The sequence below is a fragment of the Morus notabilis genome, unplaced genomic scaffold, assembly GCF_000414095.1.
Source record: "Morus notabilis unplaced genomic scaffold, ASM41409v2 Scaffold229, whole genome shotgun sequence".
NCBI lineage: Eukaryota > Viridiplantae > Streptophyta > Magnoliopsida > Rosales > Moraceae > Morus > Morus notabilis.
Window position 1 is genome coordinate 150321 of NW_010362793.1, and position 13580 is coordinate 163900.

A 13580-nucleotide genomic window follows, 5' to 3' on the forward strand; every position below is an offset into this window, starting at 1 on the left:
ACCATTAATGAATCTAACCTTTGGATGCAACTTCTAGACATTTCTACGGAATGCGAAAACTGAAGTTCAGACTAGAGGTGAAAGTTCAGGTCGTCCACCCGGTCTGATTCGACCCACCTTAAATTTATAAGTTTTTTTTTAAGAATAATTTTAAAAAAGGTGTTCGGGCAGGGCTGGCTAGAATAAGATTTTAGGTTCGAAACCTCGACCGTGCCCGACCTGAGGGTTTAGGCCGAACCGAATTGACCAAAACACCTAAGTGGGTCGGGTCAGGCCGAGATGAGACCAACAATGTTGGGCCCTGGGCCAAAATAAACTTTCACCTCTAGTTCAGACTACTGAATAACAAAGAAAAATAACCAAACTCAACGCAGACACAAACAAAAAGTTAGAATCCAAAATTGATTAGAAAATTCATGAGATAAATTAAATGTATTTACTTTTTGTAAAGTTAACAAATTGACAAGGGAAATATATAAAAAAAAAAAAAGATAAGTTTTGTTGTTGTAAGATAAGATAAGGGTGATTTAATAAAGAAAATACTTTTAATAGATGCACCCAAAGAAAATACTTTCATTCTCCTCGTGTCCTCCTAGTCACGAAAATCGCCGTCAAGTAACGGCGGAGAAGTAACCGCCGTTAGCTTTCCGTATTCAAAAGTCTCTCTCACTACCACTTCACTACTCGCCTCTCTCTCTCTCTCATCACTCTCTCTCTCTTCCTCTCTGAAACAATCGCTGGAATCGCACAGTTATATGAAAGATTCGCCACTGCTTTCTCTCTCGGATTTCAAGCATTTTCCGTCTTGACAATGGAGATCGTCGAATCTTGGCGTTCTTCACTCTAGGCATAGAAGATACCTCTCAAGCTCTCCCGCCATCTCTATGGCCATTCGAGGCGTCGATTTCAAGTGGTGCGTATATACTCCTATGTTTGTGTATCGGTTTATATGCAATTGAGCAAGTAATAGGAATTTGATTGCGAATTTCGTTTTCTGGCTGTCGCAGGTACGATGGGTTCTTTCTATCTATGCTCGCGACGAGTGTGTATCCTTTCGTGATTTCGTGATTTTCGCTGTTCTAATTGAGAATTCTGTGCTGAATCTTTAAATTGCTATCAATTTTGAGTTTTTTGTAGCTTGATTAGGTAAATGCGCTTGCTTCATTGAAGCTAGTGGTATTAATTTCTGGTTTTTTCTCTTTGGTTATGGGAAAAATTGTTTCCTTTTAACAGTTTTTTAACGATAGAGTTATTGTTGCTATTAATTGGAAGCGCTACCATTCTTGTACATACCCATTGCACATATGGATTGTGGTGAGTTCTTCTCATGTATGAAGAAGATCAAGTTCTTTTCTTTTCCAATTGTGATGGGATTTTTCTTTTCTCTGATTAGGGTTTTTTTTTATTTATATTTTTTAATTCTTGTTTGTTCAGGTTGATTATACCACGGTGTTTGCTTTTCGTCTGTTGATGTTTGTGGATAATGGACTTGCAACCGGAATGGGTTTGTAAGGCCATCTTTCTTAAAACTGTTGAAGTTAATTTTTATAACATTGAGAGTGTTATTCCACTTTGTGTCCTTTATTGGCATGGTTTATAAATAAAAACAGGGCAATATAAATAGGGAATTTGCTATCATTACTGATGCTGAAGGAGGAAAAAAAGACAAAATGGAAATGGTAATTTAAGACTTGTGAAATTCTCTTCGGGAGGTGAGCTAGATTGTAGGATGTTGAGATGAAGTTTTAAATGTACCTTTTGTAGGGCTAAATGTTAAGGTGAAGAATTGCACGTATTGATAAAATTGATGTAAAATGAGTGCTTGGGACGTCCTATACTGTCCAATGGAACCTTAAGTAAAAGCAGGAATGATGTTTCGTTCAACTGGTTCTGGATAGAAGAATGATGAGAAGACTAAATGGGATGGTTTGAGGTTTTGTGGAAATGACCCATGTTAAAAATGAAACATGGAAATAAGTCACTTCCTACAGAATATGTGCCCCTCAAACTTAATTTTTAAGCCCTTTCGTTTTCTTCTAAAATCATCATGTCTAGACTGGCTAGTGGCTGTGTTCTTTTTTCCTGCTTAGTTCCTGTTGGCCTCTTAGTAGCTGAATTCTTGGTGATGCCATTCTATACACTTAATTCTTTCTTTCCCTTTTAGGGATTTTGGGTGGCAGCAGAGGTATGCTCGTTTTTGTGGAAGACTAGTGGTACTTTCAATTCTTTCTCTGCTACTCTATCCGTTTCTATGGGCTTGGACAGTAATTGGTACCCTGTGGTTTAAACGAGCAAGAGACTGCGTAAGTCATGTCAGCCTTAATACATAGTGTCTTTTCTTTTTATTTTTTATACACATGGTGTCATCATCATTAGAGAACAAGTTTGGTTTTTGCTAATGGATTTTAATTGCATGCAGTTGCCGGAACAAGGTCAGAAATGGGGTTTCCTAATTTGGTTACTCTTTAGCTACTGCGCACTCCTCTGCATTGCCTGCATATCATTTGGCAAGGTTAGTTATTCCCCCTTCAGTTACAATTCATGTTAGCATTTTTTTCTTTTCATTTAGATTTCTTGTTCTGAGCAAATGTTTTAGTTGTTTGTAGCCTGCCCGTTTAATTATGTAGAGATCCAATTCCTACATTTCCAGTTTTATCATTGTGTTCTTTTCTTTTCTCTGTAGTATGGGTTTTCTTATCCTTTGCTTTTTATACTTATCTCGATAGTGGTTGACGCGAAGACAGGCACACTCATTACGTGCACAGCAGGGAATACCTATATCAGAGTATGGGGTAAGCAGTATAGCTTTGTTATCTTATATTTCGAGTTCGTGAAACAAAGCTTATCATATTTAGTGATATTTCCGAGCTTAGACCCAAAAATGTAAAAAGGGCCAATTCCTATGCTTTATCTGGTAACAACAGGGAGCTCTTTGTTGTATTTGTGCCCATATTATTATTAGTGGACTGTGGTTTGTATAGTTTACATGGAACAATAACTAGGATTTTCAGATATAGTTTACTGAGAAATAATATCTCAAAGTTCATTTAGTTTATTGTGTGATTTCCTCACTTGATTTGTAATAGCTCTTTGTTAGGATGCAGTTTAACTTTAAATCCTATGCTTTATCGTGTGTTTGTGTAGTCTCCTCATGTTGAAGATAATATCTTTCTTTCGTTAGCTGTTTGGATAGGGCTTTTGTCTTTGTAGAGCACACACTTAATTGTAATTGTCACTCTTAGTCTTAAAGAGCTCGTTTTGCAAAATTTAATAATTTGTATGATATTTTGGATGGAAAATCCTGTGATACTGCAATCAGAAAAAATTTCTTTCTTTTGCAGGTTCTTATTGATATGATTCGTGTCCCTGATTGGGCATTTGAAGCCGCAGGTCAAGAAACAAGAGGCATGGGCCAAGATGCTGCTGCCTACCAACCTGGACTTTACTTGACTCCAGCTCAGGTAATCGTTTATTTTGCCAAATTGACGCCCATCTTTTGCTTAAGGTACTGATAATTCATAATAGGAAGAGTATGATCTTTGAGACAGTTGAGTTTTTTACTCTTGCCAAAAGTTATGCTTAGAAAAATGGACTGGTGTTTTGAGGTGTAGTTGACTGCGGATGGCATTTGATGCTGACGTTTTTGTTTAAATTTTTCAGAGAGAAGCAGTTGAAGCACTCATTCAGGAACTCCCTAAGTTCTGCCTAAAGGCTGTTCCGACTGATTGCAGTGAGTGTCCCATCTGCTTGGAAGAGTTCCATGTGGGCAATGAGGTAATTTTCATATGATATGTATTTATTCGCAACAGTTTATTCTAATATCGAGTTTAATTGTATATTGTTTCTGAAGTGCAGGTTCGTGGCCTCCCTTGTGCGCACAATTTCCATGTAGAATGCATTGATGAGTGGCTTCGCTTGAATGTAAAATGCCCTCGATGCCGCTGCTCTGTTTTCCCTAATCTTGACCTCAGTGCTTTGTCCAATCTCCGTGCCGAGTCTGAGCGGTCATCTGCCAGTGTTATGACTGCTAACCGGTATGTTAGAGAACAACCTCCCAGTCAGAGCTATTTGTTGAGATTGCACAGTATGCTTCGACCGGTCCATACAGGAAATGCAGGAGCGGGAAATGATGCAGAAAGTGCCTTGGAAACTATGGAGAATGGGGGTGTGGCTATAGCTCATCGGGATGTACCAAGCATAGAGCTGGTGACTTCTAATGCACGTGTACCTGTTGATCAGTCCACTGCACCACAACGCTAAGCTCTTTACCGCATTATTTTTCACAAATTTTAACTACAGTTTCTAACCCTGTTGCCGAGGAAAGCTAAATGAATATAAACTCCATACCTGGCCATCACGTGGTATTATTGCTATGGCCGCCGTCGCATACTAAGCTCAAGAAATTGTATTTTGTAAATGTTAATGAAGGAATTTGCTTCATTGCTTCTCAAGATCATAGATTCTTGGAAATGAGAGTAAAACAACACCTTTACTCTGTTTTTTGCTTAATTAACGTTACATTAGTTTTTTAGTTTGCTCTGCTGGTTTTGTCTTTTCTTTTCTAGTTTTCTTGATTCTCTATTTCTTTATCATTTACAGCCTTTATTTTTCCTACGCTTTTTCTTCCTTGAATCTTGGGGAAACTTCCAGCATATCAGAGACAGATTTTACACGAACAATATTCCAAACTTCACACTTATTAATTTGTATTGAAGTCATTTATATTTCTCTGCATTCGGAATTCTGGTCTTGTTTCTTGCATATGAGAAAGTAGTTTCTCTAATTTGTATGGATGAATATCTTATCTTTGAACTGTCTAGACAGTGATGTTGCTGGGTGGGACCCGTTAGTTAGCAAAAATGAGGTAGGGAAGACCAGCTAGATGATTATGTGGAGCTCAAAATGCCAAGTATATGCGGTTGCCATTTTTTGAGAATATATAAACTTGATTTATCAACCGCTCTCAAGAGAGAGACCATTATGGACTTTTGTACTCTTTTTGCAGTTTGCAAGTTTTCTTCACTTGTACTTTGGTGACATAACGGTAACTGGTGGATGATTTCAGTGTGATTGTTCAAGTTCAACTTTTGTAATGGTGTGGTCAAAAGGATCGCTTTGGTATTTGCCCTTCAAATTAAGGGATTAAGGATGTGTAGTATTTACAGGGGAGGGGGTAAACATTTTTTTTCCCCCCCTAAAAGAAATGGTCATCCAGCAATGCTAGCAAGTTTTGCTGTTTGAATCATCTTGAGTGAATTGTTATGAACGTTTAGTTGATAGATTTAAAATCATAATTTAAAACTTTTAAAAGAAATGGTCATCCAACAATGCTAGCAAGTTTTGCTGTTTGAATCATCTTGAGTGAATTGTTATGAACGTTTAGTTGATAGATTTAAAATCATAATTTAAAACTTTTAAAAGAAATGGTCATCCAGCAATGCTAGCAAGTTTTGCTGTTTGAATCATCTTGAGTGAATTGTTATGAACGTTTAGTTGATAGATTTAAAATCATAATTTAAAACTTTTAAAAGAAATGGTCATCCAACAATACTAGCAAGTTTTGCTGTTTGAATCATCTTGAGTGAATTGTTATGAACGTTTAGTTGATAAATTTAAAATCATAATTTAAAACTTTTAAAATAAATGATCATCTAGCAGTACTATCAAGTTTTACTGTTTGAATCATCTTGAGTGAATTGTTAAGTGTAAAGAAACATTATTGATTCCAACCAATATATGTATATATATTTATTTATTTATTTTATGCAACTGTCTAGAATTAGGAAGGACTCGGATGTCCTTTGTGCGAAAGAACATCCTTGTGCTTACGAGTACTACAACTTACAAGCAGGAGTAGCTTTGTCAATTTGCTTTCATTTTCATTTTTCATCTTTATAGTAACTAATTTGTAATCAATATTCAAGCAATAACAAACATAATTTTATGTTGTAAAGTTAACATTTTGAGAGTTATTTTGTAGAGAAAAGAAGATAAATATCATTTTAAATTGTATGGTATTGATTTTTATTTTTTACTCTTAATTAATATTTTTTAATTAAATTTAATATTTAATTAAAATGGTATTAATTAAAAATAAAGTGTAAAAATCAAGACTCATAAATTTTAAAAGATAAATTCTTTAATTATCTCTATTTTTTATACCAAAGGATATCTATTAGTGTTTATTGGGGCGCTCTTCATAACACCTATCTTTTTTCTTTTTTTTTTTTTTTTATAAAAAGAGGATCTCATTTCCATTTACATCATTTATAGAAGAAATTGGAGGCCACCCACCACAAACGAATATTAATTGGACAAGACCTTCGATATTAGAAAAATTAAGATTCACACAGAAAAAAATTTAAGAGGTGAAAAAAAGAAACATCGATTAAAAAGTGGTTATTACATGAGACTATTGACTATAACATCATGCTACACATGCAACGGTGAGATTGCATAAAATGAAAAAACGTGGCTTGATTTGATTGTCCCACAAAATAAGTGGGACCCAACTGTAGAAATCCCAATAATAGATAGGCAGCTGGGTTTTATAGTTTCATTAAATTTTATTTGATATTTTACCTCGGCGAGTTTATCCATACGACATAACCACACCACCATCGTCATCATCATTATCATCATCTGTTGTCAAAGGTTTCCACAGGACACCCCCAAGAACCCACACACGACACCTCCTTTTCTCTTCTCTTCTCTCTCTTTCTCTCTCCTCTTCATTGGAAACAAGAGAGAGAGAGAAAAACAAAAAATGGCGGTGGCCAACGCCTGGGGAGTGGGTCAAGCCATGTCGGTGCGTCCCCAATTCAGACCCTTTTGCTGTTCAGATTTCTCTTCGAAGAATCGCCTCAACTTCCTTCTCGGTTGGGGCTTCTCTCTTCAATCCAAGCCTCAAACCTCTTCTTCTTCTTCTTGTTTAACAAGGAATAGGAAAAGCTCCAACTTGTTTTGCCGTTGCAGCAATGAGTGTAGTAGTAATGGCTCTTCTTCTTCTTCTTCTTCTCTGGAATGGGACTGGAATCGGTGGAGCCGCCATTTCTCTGAGATTGAACAAGCTGAGAGCTTTGCCTCACTTCTCAAGGTAATTTAAAAATATCCTTTTGTCCTTTTCCCGTTAAAATGATTAAAAAATGGAGAAATTGGTTTCTTTTTCAAGTCTTTTTTCTCATGCCAAATGTTCGTGTCAAATATCTTTTGTGGGTGTTTTTGAAAGAACCCATTTCTTTGAAACAAAGGCCAAGTTGAGTTGAATTGACATCCAAGTTGTTATGGGCTTGTTCAGTTGAGTTATGATGATTTGAGTGTAGATTGTGTTAAATTTGAGTTATAATTTGAGTTGAAGTTGTAACTTAAAAAATTATAATTTGAGTTTGTGTTGGTCGTATACATCTGAGTTATGGTTTAAGATGATAATTTTTTTGAGTTTGTATTTAAGTGGGTTAAAATTTGAGATTGTATTTAGATAGTATTTTAATAAAAATTAAATGATGATAGAAAATTTTAATAGAATATATAAGTAATGTTTTATTTGTTTTTGTGAATGCATAAAAAAAAGAATTATCTCAATCGAAATTAAAACAAAAAAATTATAGCGTTTTTAAGAATATAAAAAATATTATTTATTAACTAGAGTTTGAGTTTAAGAACTTGAGTTAAAGGAGAAATTTAAACTCAAATTTTAACTCGAAATTCAAGTTAAAATTCAAGTTCAAACTCAAATTTTATAAAAGAACATGAACTTGAATAAATTTGTAACTTGAGTTTAAATTTTTTTTAAGTTTTGGTGCAAACGAACAAGCCCTAAATTTCTTTTAGTTTAATGCTTTTTTTATGGTTATTTGTTGAGGTACTCAAATATAGAATGAAGAACCAATGCTTTCTTTTACTTTTCAAGGGGAATTATTATTTTGATTGGTTTATCGTATCAAATTAAGCTACTTTACTGAATCAAGAAAATGTGCGAGTATAATAAGAATTTTTTTTTTCAAAAAAAATGTCCAAGGTTCAGGTTTTTTTTAGATAAGTCCACTGTGTTAAGAGCTGGTTCAATGTGTAAAGTAAGAAATTTCCTAGAACTTAGACATGTAGTTAAGGAATACATTGAAGATTTTCATTTGACTTGATTCTATTGCTATGATTTGCAGTTCCAACTTGAAGATTCAATTGAGAAAGAAGACTTCCAAGAAGCGGCAAAGCTTAAGATGGCTATTGAAGAAGCTACATCAAAGGATAGTGTTGCTGAAATCATGGCTGAGTTGAAGGTGTGTTTTGTGATTAAGCAATTCAAAACACTAGCGCCGCGTTTGGTTGGAGGATTCAAACTATGTGATTCGAATTATTTTCGATTTACGTGTATTTTTTGTGAGAAAAAATACTGTAGCAAACCACGAATCATGATTCGAATCAGGGAACGAATCCCTCTACCAAACGGCCTCTAGAGTTCTGAAACTGCCCACTTCCACAAAATTCTTACTTGTGTTGTCTGCTATTTATTTACAGATTGCAATCGATGAAGAGCGTTATCATGATGCTTCAAAGTTGTGTAGACACACAGGAAGTGGCCTGGTAAGCATCTTACCTGCTGCTTACTTTAGCTTCATATGTCAATGAAATTTTTCTGGCTTTGTTTGAGCAATTACATTTTGATTCAGTTTTGATCTCTTTGGCTTCTTGGAAGGTGGAGTCTTTTCTCCTTGTTCTCGAGATTATGTTCCTTTAATTATGGGTGACTGGATAAAAGAAATACAGTTCAGTTAGCACATAAAACTAATGTTGGCCTCCTGATAACAATAAACTCGGCCCACCTCTTAATATTTTAAGTTTTGGGGAGAAATTGTAAACTAACACGGTATCGATTGTTATCACGTGTTGGGCTTTTAATATGCGTCAGGCTTCTAATTAAATGAATATTGACGTGTGGGGCCTTCTAATTAATATTTTCCCCCTGTTTGTTTGTTGTCCGCCCACTTGGGTAAGTGTTAGAATATAAAATTAGTATTGGCCCACTTCGTAGTTGCCTAAGTTCTTGGGTGAAATGGTAGACTAATAAGTTTGAATCAGTTTCAACTAACTTTTTTCCCTATCTATGAGCAGGTAGGTTGGTGGGTAGGGTATTCAAAAGATTCGGATGACCCCTTTGGTCGGTTGATACACATTACTCCTGGTGTTGGAAGATTTGTGGGCAGGAGTTACAGTCCAAGGTAAGATCTTTCCTGTGGTGTTTATGTATAAAATCTATTGGGAAGTGTTGCTAATTGTCGTGTTGTTACAGACAGTTGGTCACTGCATCTCCAGGAGCTCCACTTTTCGAAATTTTTGTGGTAAAAAATCCTGATGAGACGTATGTTATGCAGGTATGTACAAATTCTTCTGATAGATTGTAAGTCATGAACATTTGTGGCCTAGTTAAGTTTTGATATTCGAAGATATGGCACTGTAAGACTTCTGGTTAAAGAGATTTGTAGTATTCAATAATCTTAAGTCTATAAAGTTGATCATGACGTATAACTGAAAGGTGGAAGCTATTAATTTTTAAATGAGTAGCAATGTATCATATTAGTTTTTTTTTTCTCCCCTTGTTTAGACAAATAGTTGAAACCATTTGTGGGGCACCACTCGTAAAATTTCATTTTTGCTTTTTCAAAACCCTTTGATCATAGCTAGTTAACCATCTAGCACTTTTACTTTGAGAATGGCAATAAACCAATATGAAACTGTTATTTGTAGACATCGAAAAAAGGCAGATATGTCTCTGTAAATGATCCATTTTCCAAATCTATAAAAAGTAGAATCATGGTCTCCAAGTTACTGCCTAATGAGAAGTAAATTAGCATCTGGTCCTTGTTATTTGTCATGGAATCCAACTGCATGCCTTCTGAAGACTGCCAGATGCAGATCCCATATTGTAATCATTTTCAATAAGCAGACTAGATGATTTTACTCATTCATTGCTTCTAGTTGCCTAGGTACCTAGAATGTCTAACACGTACTCTGTTGCATTGGCATCTTTCGGGTGCTTTGAGATTTTGTGGAATATTTCTTGAATCATCTCTTTTTCTCACTTGGTTCTTTTTTCACCCTCATTCTCTTGACCCCTCTTTGTTGCCACTCCAATGAATATTTGACAGGTTGTGTACTTGCAACGACCTAAAGGCAATTCAAAGAACTCCATTATGTCACTAACTAAACCCACAAAAAGAGAATCGACTTCTGAAGTTGAGAATGCGTCTGTGGCAGATGTTCGGGAAAATGAAGATAAGGTTGAAAAGGGTGAGGAGAAGGGGATAAATATTGAGGAAGCAACAGAGGAGGGAATAAAAAGTGTGATAAATTTTCTGAAAGAAAAAATTCCAGGCTTGAAAGTTAAAGTCATGAATGTTAATGTTACGGAGGAAGTGTTAGAGGACGCCGATGCCGTGAAGCAGTTGATGCAAGAAAATAGTGAGAATGAGGATTCTGATGAGAATTCTGAAGATGGGGTTAGTAATTTGGATGAGATCCAACCTGATGAGGTCACTTTGGGTGGTAGCGATACAACAGAAGATGAGAAAGATTTAGATATGAAACTTTTTATTGGCGGAGTTGTACACAACAATGATGATACTTCCACTACGGATGAGTATGTGCGACACCCAGCTGAAATTAAAGACATGGAAAGGGATTCTTTCGTGCTACATATTCCTGATAGAGGCCTAGATAATGATACAAGAGAAAAAGTGCCGAACGTCAAAGTGGCAGCTCTAGCAGCTCAAGGCGTCTCTGAGCTTATGCCTCCCGATGTTGCGAAAGTATTATGGAAATCCAACAAGGTTTCTTCAAAGGTGAGTTTGGGATTACTTTTGCTAGAAATCTAATATATTAACACTATGTGTGTCTAAGAACTTGTTCAAATGGTATGGAATAATGAGGTTCCATGTTAATTGTTTACATTGAGTTCTTAGTTGACATGATAGAAGTATGATTGTCTTTCATTGGGTTGTTTCTCACTTTGTTTCTTTTCCAACCTTCATTGTGTAAATTAAGTATCTATCACCGTCATATTTCATTGTTAACCTCAGGGTGAAAGTCATAAAACATAACTCAATTCTAATATTGAAGATGTCTTTTGTCTTTTTGAATTTCCTTTAAATTTTTATTTTTATTTTGTTTTGAATATGTGGCCCTCTTGCTTCATTAGATCCCCACTATGTACAGGTGCAAAATTGCATACTTTTCCTGACAATAAATTATGTGTTATTTTGCAGGTTTCAAGAAATGTACGTGAAATAGTCAAACTTGCTATGAGTCAAGCACAAAAAAGGAGTAGGTTATCTGAATATACTACTTTCAACCGAATAAACAGTTCCAATGGAGATCTAGATCCATTCGATGGTGAGTCATGCTTTTCTATTCTTTATCCTCCATCCTCTCTTTTCCCTATTTGTATGTTTAGATTCAATTAAAGGACCGTTGTTTAAGGAATTCCTGTTGATTGAAGTATAGGCCTCTATGTTGGTGCATTCGGCCCATATGGCACTGAGGTAGTACAACTGAGGCGTAAATTCGGCCATTGGAATGGTTCGAATGTCAAAGACAATTCTTCAGATGTGGAGTTCTTTGAATATGTCGAGGCAGTGAAGCTTACTGGGGACCTGAATGTTCCTGCAGGCCAGGTTTTATAGCTCTTACACTCTTTAAAATACACTCTTTAAAATTTGGCTGGTTTAGGTGTATGCAATCATGTGTTTGCATATATGTAAACCATGAGATATAGTATGCTAACTTATGTGATTCTCTGCGTATTCAGGTGACATTCCGTGCTAAAATTGGGAGAGGGAATAATCGTATTTCCAACCGCGGGATGTATCCGGATGAATTAGGAGTGGTAATTAACTTGTTATGCTTGTTAGATACTTACTCTTCTGAAGAAAAACGTGTGTGGATCTTTTTTCTTTGTGTAAATAGATTGCCTTGCAAATGCAGATTCAGATCCAACGGCATCAAGCACTTTTTTCTAGTTACTTCGTTTTTTAATTTTCATTGAATAGAATCCTTAGAAAAAGCATTTCGTTGCCACTGAGCTAATGCCTCTAGTGAAACCATAGTAAGTGTTTAGTAGCTATTCGATGCATGATGCATCAAATGGATTTCTAAGCTCATATATCATTTAACAGTTTTGAGAAGAATAATCAATGTTGCTTATTTTTTTAAAGAGTACGTGAATGTATATAGGAAGTAAGGAAAGCTACTGATAAGCCATAAACTAAGAAACTAATTATCCCTTCTAAAGGATAAGATAAACTAATAAGATAAGCTATAAGATTTGAATATTAATTCAAATCTCTTATTAAAAGATAACACTCCTAATAATTATCCCTAATAAATAGAGGATTAAATCTATCATAATTGACATCCCTTCTCAAGTTGGTGTATAGATGTTGAACATGCCCAACTTGCTTGTGAGAAACTCAAAGTTCGGTCTGAGCAGTCCCTTGGTAAGAATATCAGCTATTTGTTGCGTTGAAGGAACAAATGGCATACAGATATGTTATAACCCTTGGGTAGACTCATCCCCAAAAGCTAGCTTGTAAGGAGAGGGTGCCCAAGTGGTTATAAACCCACATGCTAAGCTCATACTTTAGCAATGTAGGACTCAACCAGGATCCTAACATACCACCACATTTTTGACACCGACGTCCACTTTGGGCGGCCCACTCTGGCCTTTCCAGGTCGCCCCTTCCACAACGTGGGCCTGAGGAGGAGCATGCTCTGATACCAATTGTTATAACCCTTGGGTAGAACTCATCCCCAAAAGCTAGCTTGTAGGGAGAGGGTGCCCAAGTGGCTATAAACCCACATGCTAAGCCCATACTTTAGCAATGTGGGACTCAACCAGGATCCTAACAAGATAGTTCCAGCCTCCAGCTTCTCCTTTATAAAATGACGATCGATCTCAACATGCTTGGTTCGATCATGCTGCACAGGATTGTGAGCAATACTAATTGTAGCTTTGTTGTCGCAATACAACTTCATTGGCATCTCAACTGGTCTTAAGTTCGTCAAGAATCCGCTTGATCCACAATATCTCACATACTCCATGTGCCATGGCTCGGTATTCGGCTTCTGCGCTACTCCGGGCAACTACATTCTGCTTTTTGCTCCTCCATGTAACCAAATTGCCCCATACAAAAGTGCAATAACCGGATGTAGCCCTTCTATCTATAATGGAACCTGCCCAGTCTGCATCAGTGTAAACCTCAATAGTCTTTTCTTCGCCTTTCTTAAACAACAATCATTTTCCCGGTGTACCTTTAAGGTATCTTAAAATTTGATATACTCCTTTAAGATGTTCTTTACAAGGAGAGAGCATAAACTGGCTCACAACACTTACCGCAAAGGCTATGTCAGGTCGGGTGTGGGATAAATAAATCAGCTTTCCCACTAACTTCTGGTACTGAGCTGTGTCAACCGATGCTCCATCCTTGCAATCACTTAATTTTTGGTTCGGATCTATGAGAGTATCTGCAGGCTTGCATCCGCTCATCCCAGTTTCTTTGAGAAGAGCTAGCACATATTTTCTTTGCGAG

At 36.3% G+C, this 13580-nt stretch overlaps 2 protein-coding genes across 3 annotated transcripts in view; both read left to right on the forward strand.

The window, feature by feature from the left end:
* Positions 1–700: 700 nt before the first annotated feature.
* Positions 701–4535, forward strand: LOC21398120 (E3 ubiquitin-protein ligase SIS3). Of its 2 annotated transcripts, XM_024168731.1 has the most exons (10): positions 701–913; positions 1008–1046; positions 1248–1314; positions 1435–1508; positions 2165–2303; positions 2420–2512; positions 2727–2792; positions 3342–3461; positions 3661–3774; positions 3856–4535. In XM_024168731.1, the coding sequence occupies exons 1-10, from the start codon at positions 885–887 to the stop codon at positions 4258–4260; spliced, it is 1146 nt and encodes a 381-aa protein (XP_024024499.1). In that variant the 5' UTR covers positions 701–884; the 3' UTR covers positions 4261–4535. The 2 variants fall into 2 exon arrangements, with proteins under 2 accessions (XP_024024499.1, XP_024024500.1); XM_024168732.1 differs by lacking the exons at positions 1008–1046; positions 1248–1314; positions 1435–1508.
* Positions 4536–6595: 2060 nt separating this feature from the next.
* LOC21398121 (protein EXECUTER 2, chloroplastic) overlaps positions 6596–13580 on the forward strand; it is a 12516-nt gene continuing 5531 nt past the window's right edge. The window contains exons 1-9 of the mRNA XM_024168726.1: positions 6596–7096; positions 8160–8276; positions 8515–8580; positions 9109–9215; positions 9287–9368; positions 10143–10835; positions 11259–11385; positions 11497–11666; positions 11801–11878. Of these exons, the coding sequence (XP_024024494.1) occupies positions 6767–7096; positions 8160–8276; positions 8515–8580; positions 9109–9215; positions 9287–9368; positions 10143–10835; positions 11259–11385; positions 11497–11666; positions 11801–11878 (1770 nt within the window). The 5' untranslated portion in view covers positions 6596–6766. The remainder of the gene's footprint in view (positions 7097–8159; positions 8277–8514; positions 8581–9108; positions 9216–9286; positions 9369–10142; positions 10836–11258; positions 11386–11496; positions 11667–11800; positions 11879–13580) is intronic.